This window comes from Ruditapes philippinarum, unplaced genomic scaffold (assembly GCF_026571515.1).
Source record: "Ruditapes philippinarum isolate M1 unplaced genomic scaffold, ASM2657151v2 ctg135_1_1_1_1, whole genome shotgun sequence".
Lineage (NCBI taxonomy): Eukaryota > Metazoa > Mollusca > Bivalvia > Venerida > Veneridae > Ruditapes > Ruditapes philippinarum.
The window spans coordinates 798,465-821,952 of record NW_026862663.1 but is presented as its reverse complement, the minus strand read 5'-3'; the positions used below and the strand labels follow the sequence as shown (position 1 = coordinate 821,952).

General features: G+C 32.7%; 1 protein-coding gene across 11 annotated transcripts; it reads right to left on the bottom strand.

Moving 5' to 3' along the window:
• Window positions 1–166: 166 nt before the first annotated feature.
• On the bottom strand, window positions 167–23,283 carry LOC132719797 (sodium/calcium exchanger 3-like). Of its 11 annotated transcripts, none has more exons than XM_060703706.1 (12): window positions 23,134–23,283; window positions 14,265–15,013; window positions 10,787–10,855; window positions 9,501–9,568; window positions 9,060–9,236; window positions 6,325–6,521; window positions 5,359–5,603; window positions 4,927–5,159; window positions 4,447–4,552; window positions 1,820–1,998; window positions 1,299–1,628; window positions 167–1,074 (listed from the first exon to the last, which is right to left on the bottom strand). In XM_060703706.1, the coding sequence occupies exons 2-12, from the start codon at window positions 14,974–14,976 to the stop codon at window positions 832–834; spliced, it is 2,559 nt and encodes an 852-aa protein (XP_060559689.1). In that variant the 5' UTR covers window positions 14,977–15,013; window positions 23,134–23,283; the 3' UTR covers window positions 167–831. The 11 variants fall into 11 exon arrangements, with proteins under 11 accessions (XP_060559689.1, XP_060559688.1, XP_060559690.1 ...); XM_060703705.1 differs by lacking the exon at window positions 23,134–23,283 and adding an exon at window positions 19,804–19,955; XM_060703707.1 differs by lacking the exon at window positions 23,134–23,283 and adding an exon at window positions 19,789–19,937.
• Window positions 23,284–23,488: the final 205 nt, after the last annotated feature.

Genomic DNA, 23,488 nt, shown 5'->3' with positions numbered 1-23,488 from the left:
CTAGGGTATTTTTCACACCCATTCATAAAATACCTCACTAAAAGTCGTATGATAACCAATATGACATTTTAAAATATTTTAGAAATAGAAAATATTCGGATCTACCAGTTTTAAAAAAGAAACCCAAATGGTAAAATAAAAACAAAAGAATTTAAGCCACTAACACTTTACATTAGTATATTGCTTTATTAAGAATAAAAAATAAGTAAAAAATAATAAACATGTACAGCAGGAAAGCATTTTATATACATATTATATATAGTTACAACACATTGCGAACAGATAATGTAGGTTTATGATTAAATGCGCCACATTATAAAGTGTAATTATCGAAATGTTAACCGGGGAAAAATATTGTATAAAATTCCGTTTCGGACATGCGCCATTGTCCATATGAAAACTTCACTATGAAGCATATAACCACAGAACAAGCGTTTTACACATTCTTGTACATGTATCATATATATCGTATATGTTTTAAACAAAATCTAGTAAAAATGATCGACAGGGCATAAATATTTGATCAATCGAAAAAAATGTTTATTAAAATAACTTGAATCTGAACTGATATCTTTTATAAGACCGGAACCGGAAAACCTTGGTGTTGACAAATATTTTACAACCTTTTTAGGTAAGTAACTTTGATTTCCGACTAAAAGCTTCTTTACATCTTTATTTTCCAGCATATGACCTCAACTCTTTAAGCCTCGAGAGAAGGTTTTGGTCATACAATAAAACAGATAAACTATTTTTAACCGTCCTGTCGTTTAACAGCCTATCTAAGAAGATAATATTCTATGGCAGTTCTATAGCAGTTTTTTTAAATTTTATTTAGAAGTTAACTTTTATTATTCCTTTAACTTGTAGAGCTGACAACATGACGTATATAACCCATAATGATATCAGGAATATTCCGCAAATTATTTTGGGAACTTGTGGTCCTCCTAGCTCCGCACGACCAAACAAGGGGACGTAACGTCGAATCAAGAGAAGACTTAGAGCTATAAACGCACATACACTGTAGATGACGACACTAAAACCAAGTGACCCTGCCGGATAAGCAAATTCCTGGCCCTGGAATGTACCAAACCAAAATTTTTATAATTGAAAAACAAAATAAAAATTATTTTACAAAAAATTATGGTTGCACAAACACCAATCCCAACAATAAAACACAAGTTTAAAATTACTTATTGAAATGTTCCAAATTTGTAGTAAAGAGTTATTATTACACATGCACAAACGATATGTGATAAAATGAAAATGAAATATTGTTATAGAAACAGAATTTTACAAACCTTTGCTGCCCAGTAAATGCTGGCAATTGTCCACGGAAGTCCTAGACCGAGGAATACATTCACCGAGTTACTACCGTTAACATTCCCCACCGAACTGTCTGCAGTCTTCTCCATTAGAGCTGCTGTCTTACTGGCGAATGTGTCCGGCATACTCGTTCCCAATGCAACAAAAGTGATAGCAGTTATACTATCTTCAAGGCCAATTAAACATCCAAATGTTCCCGCCAAATCGTTAATGATTGTTGTAAGAAGTCCGATAACACCAAGAGACAATAAGAAGCATGGCCAGCCACCCAAATACTTTGCAGGGGGGACAAACGCAAAAATCAACTGAAAATATAGCAGTGAATTTTATTAGTATATCGACATTATGAAATTCATAAAAAAGATATATATATGTATGTTTCTTTAAGCACTCTTTCCTTTATCATATGAACTTTTTCAATAAACAAATCGAAAGACAAATGTACATGTATTTAACGGCCGGTTCTACTTTTTTATATCACATTTTTTTTACTTACTTTCCATCCGAATGTAAAGAAATGTAGAACATAATCGAGAAAGGTTGCACTTTCAATGTCACCTCCATTCACATTCATTGCTTCTTTAAATTGATCTACCCATCTATGAGACTGAAGCGCCATGGCTCCCACGTTAGCCTTAGTCATGTTCAGTAAACGACTTACAATGCCATCAAACTCTGAAACATAAAGTGTTTGTTATTGATGAATGCTAGTTATCGTAAACGACTTTGAAATGAAAACATTCGATATTTTGGAATTAAAATATCTTTAAAAAGTTTAGCATATACTCGTATACAGTCACAATATATATAAAAACATATATTTCACAATGGACGATCAATTTAAGTGATTTATCTCATGTTCCACTAGAATGTTGTTGAATATGTTTAAAAACAATAAGGTGGATATGCGCAAAGAACTATAATCTTTTTGTAAATATCTAGTAACAAGGGTGCCATAGTCACAAAATACGCCCGTTTACGAAAAAGCTTTAGATGGAGATGGGGGCATTATGGATAAGTGTTATCTAGCAAGCAAGTTTTTATTCTTGGCACTGTGTTGTTAAATGAACCTTAAAACAAATCAATAGGGAAGATATGCACAGAATGTGTGACATTGACCTTGGTCGCAGGGACCTGAATTTTATGCACGGCACTCAGCCTCACAATGATGAACATTTGTGCCAAATTATATTGAAATCCCTCTATGCATGTAGAAGTTTTGCTCCAGACAAGTGTTTTTCTATGAGCTCTAACTGTGACCTTCACCTTTGACCTAGAGACTTGGTTTATGTGCAGGGCACTACGTCTCATGGTGGTGAACAATTCTATAAAAGTAACATTAAAATTCCTCCATGCATGTAGAAAATATGCTCCGGACAACATCTGGATATTTAATCATCTCCAGTGACCTTGACCTTGCAAATATTAACCTAAATTAAATGTGTAACACCTGTAGTCATGATAGTTACCATTTGTGCTACAATCCATCAATAAATGATGACTAAATGGTCCCTATAACCATCTTCAAATTTTTATCTGAACTTTGACCTCTATGTGTAACCTTGACTTTGGTCGCAGGGATCTGAATTTTGCATGCGACACTCAGCCTCACAATGGTGAACATTTGTGCCAAGTTATATTGAAAACCCCCTATGAATGTAGAAGTTTTGCTCCGGACAAGCGTTTTTCAATGAGCTCTAAGTGTGACCTTGACCTTTGACCTGGAGACCTGGATCATGCATGGAGCAATACATATCATGGTGGTGAACATTTCCATAAAGTATTATAAAAATTCTTCCATACATGTAGGAGATATGCTCCAGACAAAATCTGGATATTTCACCATCTTTAGTGACCTTGACCTTGCATATATTGACCTAAAGTAACATGTGGCACAGCCGTAGTCATTATAATGACCATTTGTGTTACAATCCCTCAATAAATGATGATTAAATCGTCCCTATACACATCTTCATATTTTTATCTTTTTTTAAACGGGCGTATAAAAAGAAGTACATGTAATTTAATAACTAAAAAATTCTGATTTTAGATTTTATTCTAGGGAAATACATTTCATTACAATTCTTAATCTTTGAATGAGCTGAACTGATATTTACTTGAAAATTAAAATATAATTAAATTTCTATGAGAAAGTATTTACATTTGATAAGGTAATTACTGTATGATCTTTGTGAACAAATACCAAGTCTACAGAACACCATAGTTATCACAGTTAAGAATCTTGACCAATGAATGAAACATGTGTAAATAAATGTTACATTCTTTAGAACATACTCAAGTCCAAGAAAGAGGATTATTTCATGCCCTTGATTAAATTCTATTTTTAGAATTGAAAGTGAAAATAGATCAAGGGGAGTAATTGTGTAAAGTCATTTATGAACAAAGTAATAACTTTGTTGTCTCCCTTTGATTAAATTCTATTTACAAAATCTGGATATTTCATCATCTTTAGTGACCTTGACCTTGTATATATTGACCTAAATTATATGTATCAAAGCCATAGTCTTGATAATGACCATTTGTGTTACAATCCCTCAATAAATGATGACTAAATGGTCCATATACACATCTTCATATTTTTATCTGAACTTTGACCTCTATGTGTGACCTTGACCTTGGCCGCAAGGACCTGAATCTTGCACGCGACACTCCGCCTCACAATGGTGCACATTTGTGCCAAGTAATATTGAAATCCCTCTATACATGTGGAAGTTTTGCTCCGGACAAGCATTTTTCAATGAGCTCTAAGTGTGACCTTGACCTTTGACCTAGAGACCTGGTTCATGTGCGCGACACTGCTCCTCATAGTGGTGAACATTTATATGAAGTTTCATTAAAATCCCTCCATACATGTAGGAGATATGCTCCGGACAAAATTGGACGCCGCCCGCCCGACCGCCCGCCCGCCCGACCGCCCGCCCGCCAGGGGCGTTCCCATAATACGTCCCGTTTTTTCAAACGGGCGTATAAAAAAACATTTAGAAAATTCCAAGGCTTATGATAAAAATAAGACTATATGAAAAAATTAGCACCATCATTCTGTGAAAAAAATAACTTTAACATCCAAAATATATAAAATGTATATCCTGCGGAGTTACATACCATCATCGTTTACAATAGTAACAATGGTTTTCTTGATCTTTCCTAGCTCAGCACCGCCGTCACATTCGCCAAGTTCAATAGCAAAACATTCATCGCGTTCCTTCTTCTGTATACCAGAAATTAAATAAACGATGGTACATTTATAAAGATCAAAATCTTAAAAAATGTGCTATTAGAAATAGGAATCGTTTCTAGTGTCGTGCCTTATCGTATCTAGAAATATCGAACATTTGTTGACGGGATAAAGTATGGAAAGTCTAACAAAATTAATCTGACACATTGCACTAGCTAAACTATCAAACCTCATTACAACAATGTAGTTTTAAATGGTGAATACAAATAAGAAAATAAAGAAAAGATGGCTTAGCAAATTAAGGTAAGTTTATTGAACTAGAAAATGTTGAATCAAACAGTTTAAACGCCCAAAGTTTCACAATTTAAGTGTAAAACTTACTTCAATGAAATCGAAAGAAAACTTACATTGCTTGGAAATAGCGGGATATCGATATTTTTGGAAATTTCTTGGTTGTCAAACAACAGAACTCCCTCTTTTCCTTCAAAATCTTTTCCTTCTTTAGCGGTTATGTCCGTGGTCTTCCACTTAACACTCACATGACCATCACATCCATTGACACGGTTTACAGGAACACGCGCAGTATAATAGCTTTCTTTAACAACCAAACTTGGCTTTGCAAATTCCAGTTTTCCCGGTTCTGAAAGGTACAATTCATTCAGTGGTGAAATGAAGTATGTACAAGTAATACTTACATATGTATTAATAAATATTTACTGAATTTGTATCAAGTTATTTAAAAAAACAGCATTTTAAAAAGGATAATGAAGAATCATTAAAATGGTCAATTTACTCCTTGTTGAAACACATTTGTTTTTAAGGTAGAGAATAATATTTACCGTCGTCGTTTATGATTGTGACCTGGTTTATAGAGATGTTTCCTAAGGCAATATGCTCGTGACTTCCATCTTCCTGTTTTACAACATGTAGTTTGACGAAGAAAAACTCATCCGGTTCCCATTCACAATCATCAACAATCTCAATAAAAACTTGACGCAATTCCTCGTTCTTGGCAAATGTTACATTCTCGCAAAAATGCTTATAATCTTCGCCAGCCAATGCAGTTCCGTTGATTGTTTCTACCCTATTAATGAATATTATACATTACAAAATACCCCTCCTTTTCTATATTAAAAGTCCCAGCCTGACCGCCTGAGCGGGCAATATTATGTTTTTATCGGACCGCTAAAATTAAGTGGTGTGTTATGGAGAGAGAGGTTTTACAAAACGCGCAGAATACAAACTGAATGAAAAAAGTGTTCAGTACAATTTACTTGAAATGTTTTGTTGTTGTTGTTGTTTTTGTTGTTGTGGTTAATTTACACAGTATGATTTATTTTCTTGTGATTTCACTATTTGTTCTAGTAAAGTGTGGTATAATATAAGAAATAGTACACATTCCTTCAGACCTCATAGTATTATAGCGGCCACCCAGTTTGCCCAAAACATTGAACAAGATTCAGTCATCGGCTTCGGTCTTATAAATGTTTGCGGGCTGACTGATCGGTCACTTTAATGCTATAAGGCCATGAAATAGGCAGTATATAATGAATCTGTAGTTTGTTCTTATACACGCACGATTCATTAATATAATTAAATGTACTCTTCAGGTAAAATCACAGACATTAAAACTGGTGAAATGTTAGAAGTCGAGACATAATAATCATAATCTGGGTTCAAATCTTGAGAAAAAACTGCCTTGTACTTAAAAAAAAGCTTGTCATGGTCTCCATATAACTTCAAACTGTACATATTTACTTAAATCAAGTGCACTTTTTTGTTCAAGTTCAGATATTCAGACTTACCTGACGGTACAGGGAATATCTTTCTTGCCATACCGGCGAATTCCGAGCCTGACCTTTCCTTCATTCTCCAGTACACTGACGGCAGCCGCTGTAAACTCTACAACAGCCTTCGTACCTCCTGCAGTGTGATCCTTAGACTTAACTGATATATCCTTATCCGCACGTTCTTCTTCAGTTAGCTTTGTATTATCGTAAAGCTTAAATGACAAAAGCATATATTTAATATGCATGTAAATCATGAGCAGTGCTTTATACACAGATGATTCATATGTGTCCATTATTTAAGCTATTTTTAAGGAAACTTTATAGGTAATCATATATGTCATATCGGAAATGGAATTATAGCTTTAAGCTATTTTATTGCACTTTCAATTTTATTGTCTAAAAGCTCAACGGCTCAATGCCTTTAACACATTGTATATTTTATGCATGCGTATATAATTAATTAATACATTTACAGCCACTACTGTTGAATATAATCTAATAAGCGTATTTGGATTAAATGATAATAAAAAATGTATGTTAAACTAATTATCAAATGACATCTTTTATTTTATAGCTTCGGACTTGTATGATGTATAAGAATGCTAAAGTACTTCAAAGCAAAATTAACAACATCAATGTTAACATTTAATTAATCAACTATATTAGCATCACAGCACACTAGCAACACGTTGGATGTCTGCAAGACGACAACGACAACAATTACAACAACAAACTTGCGCTGGCTGGACAGTCAACTGATGATAAATTACATCATGCAAGCATTCTTAGGTAACCAAGTGCTATAATTCATGCCAGTAAAACAACAAACTCATCATACTCGTTTCTATAGTTAACAAATATACCAGAAATCTGTAAACATTCTTGTACAAGTGTACTTAAATTGAGCTTCTGCTAAAATATTTCTGCTCATTTATTGGTAACAATTTCTAGGTAATGGATGGAAATTATTTCAAGGAATTTTTCTTTAGTATTCTAACAATCTAATTTGTACTCTTTTTTAATCAGCGTAAAGGTTTTGCATATAACATACATACAATTAATGAAGACAAACTTTGTTGGTCTATCTGATTTATTCATTAAACTTTGGATATTCGCCTTCTATTGTATAGTAATAAAGGTGTTAAAGTGAATGTTTTGTTAGTAATCAAAGAAGGCAGTGTTGAGATTGGAGGAGTAGGAGGCCAATGTGAAGATGGAAGGAGAAGGCTCAAAGAAGTTGTAGATTAAAGCTCTGTTTACCATCTAAGATACATTTTGTTAATGCACACGAATGTGTTGCTGCTACTCAATGCAAATTTAACCGAAGTGACGCAACTTAACAATCAACTAACAGTACCCGGGTAGACTTGTTGATACTTGGTTAAAAGCAACAATGATACTGCTTTTTTTTCAAAATGCATCATATGAGCAAGGTGCATGTGATGAGGAATCTTACATTGTTAGAGGAAACACAAACAAAAGGAAGATGCAAGAAACAGAAAACAGCACAAAGGAACAGCACAATTTAAGAAGTATCACATGTTAAAAACTTAAAAAGATTACAGATCTACAAAATCAGCTGAACTAAGTAACACAGTATTTATATAAAGTAAGATACTTACAAAATGTTTTGTGTTATTTTAGGGGATGAAAATAAAACAAAACAATGTTATCAGCTAATATACAAGGAAGATTAATAATTTATGACTGACATACTATATGGGTTGTCAAGTTATATACATTATTTCTTGTTAAAACAACATCTCTCTCAGAACTTGAAATGACACTAATACAAATCAAATTCCATGACGGGTACTTGCTGGGAAATAATATAATAGTATGTTTCATGTATCTTGTACAAATGATACATACTAACGCCAGTGATTTATCTCCATTTTAGAAGAAATTTAGTTTTTGTATTGACCAAAGAAGGTAAGATTTCCTGAAATAGGTACTAAGTTGTATATTTCTCATAAAATCTTGTATTATTTATTTGTAAGATAAAAATATACATGTATATAAGTACTATAACAACTTTGTTGCCCTTTCACATTAACAGTAAACATTGATTTACAGCTTGATTGCATTAATGTATGTGCATATTTATCAAGTTTAATATCATCCTTTATACAGGTGTATCTATCATAGCAACACATAATTATCTATCAATGTCATTGTTTCTATATATAAACAGCAAATAAATATACATATATTAGTTACAAGCGAACTGGAAACTTCAGGCACAAATAAAGCTTATTTTATGCCGTGATTGACGTTTCCTTCAATATCACTATCCCTATCCTAAACCAACCAGCGTGAAATATCATATCGTTAAACATTAGTTATCTCATGCATTTTACTATATACGCTACAATATCTTTCAATGACATTTGAAGGCATACATTGCTAACATAGAAACACAAACCGGCATGTTAAAAATCAAATTGAATGTTAGAAATATACAAATGTATCTATAACTTAATATTTATATTTAAAAAAGAAAACATGTTCAAATACCTTTATACAAATGACGCTAAACTTTGCCTCAATAATCAATTTCATTTATAATATAAATGACAAAGCTGTAAATGCAAAAGCTGTTCACTAAAAAGAATTAATGAAAAAGCAGTCAACAACATATCATAACCTTACACAAGCAGGTCCTATATTTAGCTTTCCATTCTTCACATTGTTGCACTTAATCTTGAATGCATTAATTTTACAAATTTTTCGTTCCAATTAATGCTTACCTCTTGAAAATTGGACATCACTTTTGGAATAAGCTTCCTTCCACCAGTGAGCATGCGCGTTGCATTGATCCGGTACCATCCTCTGTCATGTGACTGTCCCTCATTCATTCTGGCGATTGCGATTTTAGCAGCTTCAGATTCCGGTATATCGCCATCACGGACCTCCTGACCTAGAGTCTGCAAACATATGATATGTTTCATTATGTTTCAGATAATAATCTTATATCAAAAATTTTAAGCATATGAATCCCAGAATCAAGGTGTTTGATATGTAACATGCATTTCATATAACAAAATAAAAGTAATATAACTGATAGTCAACTAAACGAAAGTATGTAGTTTATAAAAAAATATTTATGCTTGAAAGCATGAACTTTAAAGTAACATCACCAGCTTATTGACCATTCATCGGTTATTTCATTATTATTTAAAATGTCTTACTCTTGCAAGTTTATTCAGGTCACTGTCTGCGTCCCTTGTCTTTAAGGGCTCGTCACCATCACCGCTCACTGAAACAACAAAAAGTTAACTTAATACATCAATCTCTTGTAGCTTCTTTAATATTATTTGTATATATGGTATATCAATAGAAATAGAGAAGAAGGAAAAAAAACAATTCAAATTATAGTCGGACTGAGCACAAGAACATGGTCATCAGTTCTTTGAGATGTCAAATCAGGTGAAGCCTAATATCGCCAGTAAACGCTGCAAGTTTAGTATCAAACTATCGAAGTAAAGTATCTCGAAGTATAAAATTATCGAAGCAAAAATGTTGGAGTAAAGTATCAAATAATCGAATTATCACAGTAAAGAATAAAATAGTCGGAGTAAAAAATTAAATGTTTTGGAGTAAAGTATCAAAATACAGGAGTATCAAATTATCAGAATTAAGTGTGAAATTTTCGAAATAATCACTAACTACACAATTTGATTATATACTAAAATATAGAATATATATGTATATTAGCAATTGCGAATTAAGGAGTTTCTGATGCTAGTATGTTAAAACAGTATGTTGTTATTAGATTATTTCAACCAAAGCTGCAAGCTTAATCCTCCATTCATACACATGGCATCTATTTATAACTTTAAAAACTGGTTTACGTTACACAACTCTATACTCCAGTGGTTAAATCTCATAATATATTCTCAAGATGATATAAAATTCAATTTAAAAATATATCGTTTAAACGCCTACATTATCTAAAGGTGCGCAAATTTATTTGAAAGGGATTATAACAAATGGAAAACGCCTCTACGTGATGTCATACTATTGCCTATATCAGCATTTTTTAAAGCAGAAAATGAAAATGCAATCTATAAACAACTATTCATTCTCTCTATGCGACTAAACGCAAATAAGATACTTGATCAAGGAAAAGCAAAAATGAAATTCTACTAAGACGCTGCGATTAAAAAAAAAGGACTGACGTTTTAATGCTTTTGACAGTTGAAACGGTTTTGATACAGATTTAACATATGCACTGGTATTTTTGATTCATTTATTACTAACGAAAACTGTTCGCACATGGCAACAAGTTGTTGTACCGCATCTAATGTTGCTATTTACTAAGAATATACAATTAGTGTGATATGTGGTACACTATATGCCTGAACCCTATGCGTGTGCTTTTATTACTACATGTGTAGTATACACTCGGCACCTAAGCTTATTGGCCCAGGTGTTATATGGCTTAAGCACCTGACCAGGATGTGCGGCCACTTACTAGTTTTGTATTTGCGACCTTGACCGCCAAGTTCACTCTTTAACAAACCTGACGATGGTTCGGCCTTCTCTGCAAGTCATTATTAAACATAAGAAAGGTTTACGAACAAAAATTATTAGTTGGTTAAACATTGTCCCAGCCCAACATTAACTCCTCTAGACTTTGTCAGTCAAAGCATGCACTTACTTCCCTTGAAGCGTAAGTTTACATGTCTGTGTAGCATGCAAGTATATAAATATATATAACCGTAATAAAATGTAGGTAAAATGTGTCTTTATCTAATGTAAACTTGTCACCAGTTGTTGCACGCCCGGATTGCCTTAAGTCCATCACTATTACTTCATATTTCCAGTAACAGTACAACAATTTTTAACTCGATTTGGCCAGTGTATTAACATGCAAGTGTCAACAGGTTTTGTGCATTTTGGCTACATGTCTCAAAGCGCCTTAACCTATGCGTTAATGTAATAATATAGTATTTTTGATAATCGTCATAATAGAGTATTTAACATTTATTTTATCATGTTAGAAAAAAATCTTAGTTCATAAAATGAAATGTAACACTAGCACAATTAACTATTTTCATTTGATATTATTACGCATTATACTTAAATTAATCCAAGCTTTTACACGTTACTATTACCTTTTACACGTTACTATAATATCCTTGTATTAATTTCCACGTTATTAGAATTTTTCGCCGGTTAATAACCCTCACTTCGTTCTAGGAACAATTAAAACTACCAAACATTTACTGTGTCATATCTCGTATTTATTTTATGCTATAACAAGTTAAATCGCACGTACCAATTTTTTTTCAGTAAATATTTTTTACGCGGTGCAATTATAATGATACGGGCAGCAGGAAATGTTTATATAATAAGCTCTGTATGATAGATGATAAGCTCTGAGGGGCATGGTGCTGTCATATGGTTCATTTCACTCAACAAAAATGTGTCTAGGTATTTCCATGAAACATAGCGCAAACATAATAGAAAATATAAAACATGTATAGGATACATAAGAACATTAAAACAATCCAAGAGCACATATAGCAAGCAGTGAACCAAAACATCTTCTGGCTGTCTTTCATAATTTACCTTCGTACTTCCGACCGCCCTTATTGTCTGTAGAAATAAAACATTAACACTTGACATTCAGTTCTGATTTATATATGTTGTTAATAGACCTACCTTTCATTAACCCGGCTAATATATTTCATTATCGAAAAATACACTACCCTTGCCGTATTATTATTTATTGATGTAAAATACAAGTTGGTTACGTGTATACGTCATTACGTTTCAGAGCATCAAGTTTAAATATAAAACTCAAACTTTATTCTGATACATGGACTCAAGTGATACCCTTTACCATCCAGCCATGCAACCATCGTATGAAGTAATGTAGATAAAAGGATATTGGTTAACCACAGGCTTCTACTCTCAATATTCTTAGTTGATTCGGATATGATTGAAGTACACAATATTGAGCCCATATCACGCTTGATATCTTAAATTGACTTGTCTATCTTTAAATCTTGACAAAAAATTTTATCATTTGTAGGAAAAAAATAAAAAAAGTAGTGAATGACCAGCGAACAATGCAGACCATGATCAGACGGTGCGAATGTGCCGGTTTATCTTGGTCTGCAGTTGTCGCATTGGTAGATTCAGCTGCCGCTAACAGACTAAGGAATATATACTGTCTGCAACCTGGTTACTTGTAAAATGTTTTTAAAAAATCACAAGATTGCTATAAAGTGTCTTTATGTTAACTTTACAGCTCTTATCTATATGCATTTATAAAGTCAAATGGAATGGAATGGGCGACGTGCCATTTTCCTCTATGATACGTAAACAGAAGAGGTGTGGGCCTTGGTTTTTCCACTTGACACACAGAAAATAATGAGAAAAATTTGTAGGTATCCCAGTTAATTTTTTATATTCGACCTTTTTAATTTCACGTACAGATATTCATATGTTACATTTAACATATACTAAAAACCTTTAGTGAAAATACTGTTACAATATAACAATTCTCTGATGGCTTGCAGACATACGATTGCAACAGATCATGGTCATTTATTTTTGATGAATGCATGAAGGTTTTTTTACTCATATAACTAGGTAGCCTCATCGCCATCGCAGTAATAATACCATGATATACGTTTATTGATCACAAGCAATCTTTTGCTCTCAATTTCATTCTCAAAACAGGAAATTTCATTCTTCTCCTTTTGTCAATAAAAAATACAATTATCACAAAGGAACAGTTAGGTCTAGTATTTGTTCTATATTGTTTGGTCTGGTTTTACGGCGCAAAAACACAATTTAGGTCGTATGGCGCCGAAGCAGGAAATATGATTTTGGCAAACCTCGGGTGTTACAAACACCAGGGGTCAAACCACATCAGCCTGCTGGGGCTATGTGATGCATAGACTCCAGTAATGCGAATCCATTTAGTTTCCTTTTACAATCACGCACGGATAAACGGTAGCTGCAATTCCGATGCCTCAATCTTTAAAGGTAACCCCACAGCCACAAGGGGATTTAGGTCCAACAAAAATACCACAATGACTAAAAAACTGTATCTTGCAAACCTAAAAGGAACTGGTTGTTTAAAACAACATTTTCAGTAAGTTTACCCTGGTAAAATCTAAATGCAAAAGGAATATTAAATTCGAAATGTGTGACCGTTTGCTGATAAAGATAATGTATAAACAGACTGCAAGGTTCTCGTTGTTTAATCATTTCATAGTTCAAATTTCCCATGAGATGATCAACTAAAAGGCCTTTCTAGTGTACATAGTTACATGCAAACTGGCTGACTGTGCAATCCAATTGCTGCACTGGTATAAAACATAATCACTGGTTTGACCTGGATTACACAAAACAACACATGGTTTTGTTTGTGCAGTTGAACTAGCAATGAGTATAGAAACGTAGAGGGCTAAATGCTTTGCGTTCATTGAACGCCACCTTTCCTTGTTGGTCTTGTTTGTCATATTTTACTGCTAAAGACTAAAAAGGTCAATGGTGGACAACCTCGGGCGCCAAATGATCTTAGAATACAACCTCGTGCTATAGTGACGTAATAAACTAGCAGTTATAGGTCGCCTCCACATGTTTGTATATACTATTTTGTTAGCATGCAAGAAGCTTTCATTGAGCCCCTTTCACACCTGTATATATCATACAAACTACATTTGTAAATATTACATAGCAGTTTCAGTTTTTTATATTTATATCTTAATATATAAAGTAATAAATTTAAATGCTGAACAAATATACAATGTAGTTTAAAAAGAATACGATATATATATTTAATGACTTGATATATAAGTTTCTGTACAATACACTTAAGATAATGCATGCGTTTTATAGTCTGAATACGTTTTGAAATTCGTTAAGTACATTAAATGGACAGACAAGAGAAATGTAAGTTAGCTAGTTTTGTTAATGAACGATTGACTTACCGAGTGCAAATCCGACCATGCCTTCTGCATGTTCTTCCTTTTTGCCCAAACAGAAGTTCCTGTCAGCTAAATATGAGATGAGAATGAGGAGGGGGAAGAAAACCAGTGTGACCACGCCCTCCCATATTTCTACTCTGTTAGGTGATGATACCATCAGTACAATCGCCATCCACACGTACGCAAATATACAGGTGAACCCAGTGACGAAGAACACCTTGATCTCTTTGACACGTCGTGTATCTGGCGATGGAATTGACATCACGCAAATACCAGAGATAACAAGTAGGTTAAATGCTGCAGAACCTACGATGGTACCTGGCCCGAGTTCTCCCGCCTTGAACCCATTTCCTACAGTCTCTATTATTGAGAGGAGTATTTCCGGTGCGCTGGTTCCTAAGGCAAGCAGACTGAGATTTGCTACTGTATTGTTCCATACTTTCACTTCCATCTCCCGGTAACCACCTTCAGATTCCGCATCAGCGATTCTGACAGTTGTTGTCTTGCTAGTGATACGTTCAATGGAACACATAAATACATCTGCTATGAGGGCTACAGCCATGAAGATCCATAGTAATCCAAGTAAATAAATAAACGCACGTCCTCCTGTACTCCATGTATACTCGCTGACCAATGGTAATAAGAGTCCTTTAGTCGAACACAAATAGTCATTGAGATCAACCGTCTCGTTGCCGATAGTAACGTGAGACGGCATCTTGAAAGTTTAAGCTACTTTTGTTCTTTAAATAAACCTAAAATAGAAAAAAAAGTATATTTTAATGATGACATTTAACAAATTTTACTCTTCTGCTCAAGTACAACTTCTTTTGGTCCTATAGATCGTGCTTTCATGACAATATACAATGTAGTATACAAAACTTTTTTTTATTTTTTCATATTTTTGTTCTTATTTATTATTCAGTGTATCTATAACTTTACATATCGCTGTAGTAGATGTATATCACACAGATTATTTGATTCCGGATTATATAATGTTACAGTAAACAGACATTTTTACACCCATCTCAATGCATTAAAACTTAAACCTACTATAGCTGAGAGAATATTATAACATAAGATGTTTACAAATTATGTTCAGCATCACACAATATAAAACATTACATATCATTGTTGGTGAAGTAATTTCCCCTGAGTATAAGTAGTTACACAGAGTAGAGGATATATTATTGTTCATAAAACATCAAAAGATATTGATGTGAGAAAACAGCGTAAAACTATACCTTTAGCCATACAATAAACCAATGTTATGTTTTTGTCGGAGGAAACGCGCATAAATACCACTTAAACACAACTGTGGCGATAATAAAGTTATTGTTAAGGACAAGGGGGGTTTACCTTTCTCTTTAAAATAACTTAACATCCTATGACGTAGGCTTTCTTATCGCATATTCATTTACAAAAAAGAGAGGTAAGAAGGAAAATAATTCAGAAATCCCCTCACAAAATGACCCACTATCAGTCGTTGCCTTATAAGGTAAAACACATATTAAAGCAAAGACGTGCTATCAATACCTTGTCTATATAAACATGCCCCCCTCCTCCCACTACAAATGCACTAAAACATTATTTCATTTACATATAACTAGATCTTTTAAAGGTATTTCAAACAACTCTCCCCAAACATTTAAATGGTTCAGTACACAAAGTAACATAAAAAGCAATTCATATTTTGCGAAAGTGATGGTCGCTTTTATTGTGTACTTAAAACATATACTTAAAAAGTAAAGTGCATGCATGTGACCGACGTCTGGTAAAGTAGGTATAACTTATATTTTTATGTATTTTTCTCGTGTAGACATTGTCAAATAACAATATTGCATGTCCTTGGTACATTATCTCCACCAGAGATTCTGTTATAACACAGCAGTTACATTACTTTCTCTAATAATTGAATGGTTAAAAGATGTGACACATGCAGTAGGCAAGTCCGGGAAATTATTCAGAGTCTAGAATCAATAAATGGATGTATTTATGATTCAGATTCAGCGTAAATAGTATAATTTAGTATGTCATGTGAAAGGAACCAAAGAGGAGCACGTTCAGAAATTATTGCGTTTTCGTAGGGAAAAAACAGTACATTTGCCAAGAGACAACATTATCATAAGATACAAAATATAACGCCTGAAAATAAAAGTTAAATAAGTGCATATATATATAACTGATAATAAAACATGTACGTTGATATTCATGATTATTTCTTCCTAGTTTATGACTGTTAGGTTTGTGTCATTTTAAAACATTTTAATGTTGAGCAAATACAGATGGTATTCCAAGTTTAAATCAAACATGTAATGAGTCATGCGGCAATTTTATCACTCATTTAAATACAATGTCACTAAATCAATATACACATCAATCAATTGGATGGAAACTCTTGTACACAACGAATGTAAATATTAATGGAGAATTAATTATAAATACAACAACATAAAGTAACCCTGATAATATTAATAGTGTATGCTATTTTTCGTGTATGTGCTACAATAAAATAAAACTACGGACAGTTCATCAAGAAGTTGAGATTATTCTTTATTACAGGCTCATCAAGAATGAATGCAGTTAGACATATTTCAACGACTGCACAATATTATCCCTAGTAACACAAACATTACCAATTATTTAGGTAGACGTAAATGATTACTAACAGAACCAGGAAGACTGTCGGTGCGTTATGTAATAAAATGTTACACCTATATTAATTAAGTAAAATAATTTATTCACCTTTGTAAAAGTAACATTCCATTATAAATCTAAAATTCGCATTTCTATAACTATTTTACAGCAAGTCAGGTAGAAAATAAAGTCAACACGACAATAACAATTTAAGCTATGCGTTTTCGTTATTTGCAATATAGTAAATATATGCAATATCGAGTTCCCTTGGGCTTAATGAAATAAATAGTAAGGAACGCCCACATGACCTAGTTTAAAGCGTGCTTTGCCTTAAAAGTATGCGAAAAACCAATAAACGACAATGTTTACATTCCGTACATTGATGGGACATCCAGTCAACAATTGGTCACCAGATATTATATCGGTAAAGATTTTATCAAAAATAATCGTTTTTATTTAGGTCCCATCAATTGAATGAAAGTGATATATGGTATTTTATCATCGATTGATCATCGTTCGCTGGACACGATAAGTAATCGATGACACGTTAGATAATTTTACAGCATATTTTGATTAAATGAAAAAAAATGCGATAACGCTGTCTGATTAAATAAGTTTACATTGGTAGGGCGTTGTCAGAAGGTAGAAGAACATTTCAATATTGACATATCATGCATTACAAACTTACGCTGAAACTTTACGGACGAATAATTTCGTTTTACACTCGTGTCAGTTTAAGTTTGTTAATATGTCCTTTTCATAGAGAATTACGTTTAACTCTTTTAGATAATAACTATTACACATGGCCTATTATGAATAAATTCAATAAGGTTATGTCAACACCCAAAAGATATGTTATAGTAAAACTTGCAAAATTTATCTATCTGGCTTTAAAGAACAGAAATGAGAGTGTTGTTGTAGAAAACAATATGTATTTCATTAAACTATTTGCCATATATATGATGTATATTATTATAGATATGTTAAATAATATGCCATGACTTGTATTGTATGTGTTTATGTGTACTTAATAATGCTCATCTTTTGTTAAACATGAATTATATATTTTCATATTTTTCAATATTATACTACTATTGTTAATCTAACCGCCAATTATGTGTGGCGAAAAACATGTATATATATTTATGCTAAGAAATACTTTGACTTGACTATTATAACTTTAACGTGATCAAAATAAATACAAAGTTAGAAAAATGAAGCGTCCGATTTGTCGACATAAATAGTGCTCCATTCAAAATGTGTTACAATACATCAAAGCAATATCTATTACAATGTTGCTACGATATAAAATAACGAAAGTGAAACGTATAACCCTTAATTGACCATAACTACAAATAACTGATTGTGATACAATTTCGCTGAATGTAAAAACAACTTACAAATTGTATTTATCAAAAAATCCCAATATAAATTTTAAGCACATTCTATTTCCTACACTATTCTCCACTAAATGATCTGTAAGTAATCAATAAAACATGAATAAATAAAACAAACTATTGTAAAATAGGATAGAACGATAAGCATTGATTTTACACTTGATACTATAGAAAAAGAAAAAAAAACAAACATGAGGAAAGTTAATCCACAATGAGAATAAAACACACAGCAAATGCTAAAAGTACATTAACAACTCCGTGTTAACATTGAAACTGATCGCGAGCATCTTAAACTTACCGGGCAAGTCCAGATTTTATTGATTTTAACTTAATTTATAATCCATGTTAGCTTGAAGGTTTTGATAAAGATACTTGTATGTATGTTCCCACACTGGGCGTCTCCTACCGCCTAGATGATGCACACAGGTAAATAAATTCTCTCGCTTCATTCAACCACAGTTATTTCATACAAACTTTAAATCTACGTTGAAAAAGGTAGATCGACTAATGATGCGGGCCGAAGGCGATATGATATTTTACAATTTTTCAGAAGTAAGCATTTTCGACGATAACTTTCAAGGTTTTTCTACGTGAAATCGATTTCCGTTAACTAAATAATGCACATACAAATGTATTTAGTTTACGCCACCGCATTCCATAGTAATGACTTACTATGTCTATCTTGTATATGATGGTATTTGAACGTAATGTAACATAATGGTAGGGGAAATTAACTAATAACTGGCATTTATGGATTGTTTACTTAACTCGTCCTTGGATGATAATTATTTCAATCGCCTACCAGTCAGAAACAATATTAGTAGCTTTTCAGTATTATTGTTAATAAAGCAGCAGTTACCACAAACTCTTGACTACATGTATAATAAGTGTTGTATAGTAAATTTACTACCTTATATACGAGTATTGACAAGTACATTTATATCTACAATACATGAATTATAAGGAAATGTTTGAAATATTCGTTCGTATTATTTTATAGATATTTCATATAGGAAAGGACAATATTGCGCTGACAATAGTATCCCACGTTGTCGTGAAAAAACGTGCCATATTGTAGCTTAAATCTCAAATATACACGAAAATAATATGCCTGAATAACATCAATTCCTTTATTTATTTACCTTGAAACATTTGAATACATAAACAAAAATTAAAAATTATTGCATCGTTTAGGTACAATCATATCCATTTATCGTTAAATGATATGTATTATATTTCCCTTAAACAATACATTAACTTGACGGCATAAATTAAGTTAAGCGTAGAGTAACGGTTGATCAATTAATCATAAGCAGCATTGTACTCTGGTAAAAAATAAGTGTTTTATTCTATATATACCGGTAAGTCATCAATTATTAAAAACTGCAATACTATCATATTGCAACTGCGACAGTTTGCTATTTATATATCATATAAAACATGTTTTATGTGTTTATTTTAATATAGAATAAAGAATATATTATCTGAAATCTTACATAGTTGCCATTTACCTCGTTATATCCATCAATAATCATTACCAGTTAATGCACAAACAGAATATGTATCCTAGATTTTAATAATTCATATTCGACACGTTAACATAATAAAGCAAGGACCTTGTATAGTTATGAACGTCTCGTACATGTAACAGATGTGTACAAGTTAAGGAGACACTTTATTCAGATACTTTCACTATCGATCATACTCCGTGCTATATTAAGTCAGCTGTTACATTCCGAGACTGTACGTGGATCATATCCTGCAAGAGGGACATATATTGTAGGGGCATGACTCATGGGGACGCTAGCCGGGGCCCCGTCTCTTTAAGGATCGCTGACAGCTAGCGGTAATTTTCCTCTATTCGATAAGAATCAACGACAGTCTGCAACATCAGTATCCTAACACTTGCTATTTTTAGCGTTTCAAATATATATATATCATATCATTATTTATATCAATACTATAATAAGCTCACAAATAAGGCAGATTTTACACACTAGCTATGTATGTATAGTTCGAGAAAACGATACAAAATATGTTAATAGTCCATTGTATAAGTAGTGCAAGTCTGTACACAGAGCTTGCTGTTGTAATCTATCTCAACATCAAGCGTAATACAAACTGTTTGAAAAATATGTATAATTCAACATGTTACTTAATAAGCTTTATAACAATCATTCCTGTATGCAGGTTGGATTAATTGGTTGGGGTTTACAATGCAATATGATTAGTTCTTGAATAGAATAGTTGCTAAATCGATTATATTTACTCTGATTCACAAACACTTAAATGCTTCAAATACCTTTTCTGCAATCAATCTCCTGGACTTTTAGACCGTGCTCATTCATATTGCAGTAGGATTATTCACAATCCTCTGTCATTAAATGCATGGGATGAAATTTGCTTTAATTTGATATTTAACGAAATGGTAGAATTTAGAGATCCGATCAAAATTGTAATAGTATTAGTTGTCGCAGACTTGATTCTAATGTACACTTTTGCAGCTTAATGCAAGACTTTCCATGACCTGTGTTAGCTAGGGTAGCAATGTTTTCTTGTTGACTGAATGAGTGGAGATTATGTACTCCATGCAATTTTTTAATCATGAAATGTGTATCAATATCTTACATTACAGATATGTGGGAATTTCACTAGAGATCTGCAGATTGAAAAATGTATTTGTTTTAACCTGGACGCCATATATTCAAGAAAACGAGTGACATACATACATTGCAACGATAATTTAATATTAATGAAATTATATAATAGAGAGAAATAGAATCCCTAAAGGACGTCCAAAACGTCAAAATCGAAAATGTTGCAAGCTTGGTTTGATTGATACTGTTCATGGACAGTACTGGAAAGTGCAAGCTACTGTCCAAGCCCCTTAGCACCGGCTTTAAAAGCAGTATTCAACATTTAAACAAGTAATGGTAACATTTTGAATTTAGAATCATCCACAGATATGTTTTGTGTAAAATGTACTACTTGTAACAAATGTGTTCAACATATACTATATTTATAGATATTCAAATATATATAGATCTACATATTTACGAGACATGATGTGATATGACAACTTTTAAGAAAACTAACAAAAATGAAAAATGAATGTAAATAGAGAAAAATGGTATCCCTTAAGAACGTTTAAAATGGTCAATTTGTTGCAGGTTCGGTTTGATTGAGCCTGTTGCTGAACGATAGTGGGAAGTGCAAGCTATCGTCCACACCCCACCTAGCACCGACTTTAGCGGAAGTTAACGAAATGGTCAAAATTGAATTCAGCAACATCAGCAGATGTCTCCAAAAACACAAACAAAATTATGCATAGCTTACATCATGGCAGCCTTGGAACTAAAATATTACACATTAATAATTCTCTTACAAGATGTCTATCTAGAGAGTCATAGCTATATATCGTTGGTTTCCACTAAAGAGAAATATTGTGTTTTTTTCCAGTGTATCGATAATCGTTGGACCTTTTGAAAACAAGCTTACATTATTACAAACTTTTCTTGTTCTCTTTTTCATTTCGAGCGATAACTTAATGACATAAACCGGGGTTTTCTAACAAAACTTTTCATATAAGGGCCCTGATGATGTGATGACAAATACTACAAGCATCTGAGATAATGGAACAAAATGTACAATAACATTATAAATACTCCAATAGTAATAGCATTATAACAGCTACCGTATTATATTGTATTGTAAGAACTTAATCAAACGCATAGTCCTTACAGTGATTTGACTCGATGCTATCTTTATTCTGTATAATATTAGTAGGAAACTTCTTTGATATCACTTGACTGTGTCCATTAACATGACACTGTTAAAATATCAAAAACGTTCGGATATATCCCACACAAGTCAATTGTTGATAACATAGAAAGCTTTTCATAGAAGATTCATAAATAAAATCAATTGTTCACTATGATCATTAAGGCAGATTACAAAAATTGGAAAGGTTTTCCCAGGGATAATGTAATGATCTAATCCATGTCTAGTTTATTGACAATTTGATCAATTTCCACTCTAATTTCAGATTTCTGTCCAACAGTTCTGACGTCTGTCCCTATAATCGGTCTTTGTGGAGTTGATGTCACAGACTCACTAGTCACGACACATCTATTTACTATTTTCAGGAAAAAAAAGAAGACACACACACACACGCGCGCACACGCAAAAGTAAAAGATATACGAGCGCTCTTAAAGCAACACAAACGACCAGAAAATCCGTTTTTATACTGAGATTAACATGAATAGACAGACGCATTGTATCGTCTGCCCACCTCGGTGATAAATCACTTGTTTTTGTGTCATTGCCTTGAGACATTTTCTAGTCTTTGTTGCTTTTTTTAGTAAGAATAATTCCCATTTCGCCATCAAAATTGTTGATATAAAAACAAACACAACAATATTTTCAGTAATTTATAACAACTTCCTAACTTCTTGTACGATCAATATAATTAATAACAATGACAATACTCGAATTATTTATAAATATAATAGGTGATTCAGAAGTAAATACGGCTTACAGAATATATAAATGTTAGATAGATATATTTACGTCAGCAGGTGTTTAGGTTACTTTTACTTGAGATAAAAATAAAACTTTTCGTATGCAATTGTATGTATACCTTACATAACTGCATAAATACTTTGCAAAACAGTATACATATACATTGTAATGTGAAATCAGATTTACTGGTATAAGGCTTAAGCTTCTTAAGTCTTATTTTTGTAAAATATTTATTGAAATGGACAAACACAAAAAAGGAAAGGTGTATACATTTAACAACACTACAAATTGTATGGAAATTTTTTACTATTATACTTACAGTACCGTATTATCTTAATACATCCTCAATATAACTATAAAACACTATTAAATTTTATATCTTATATCGCTATATCAAAATGTCTTATCATAAACTTTCAATGAATGTAGATATTATGCAAATACAAGTATATTGTACTCCCCCGCTAACACCGCCCGATGATAAAATGTGTCATACTGCTTAGAACAAGGTGTATCCTGACCACAAACTGACAGCCGTAATATATATAGATGCATATCTAGAAATGTTAATTTTATGTATAATGTAATTCTAAGAAGACAGGACTAGCTATTCACATCTACTGTATTCAAGATACTTCTACAAATAAATGGTTTTATGGTGGTTTTAAAAAGCA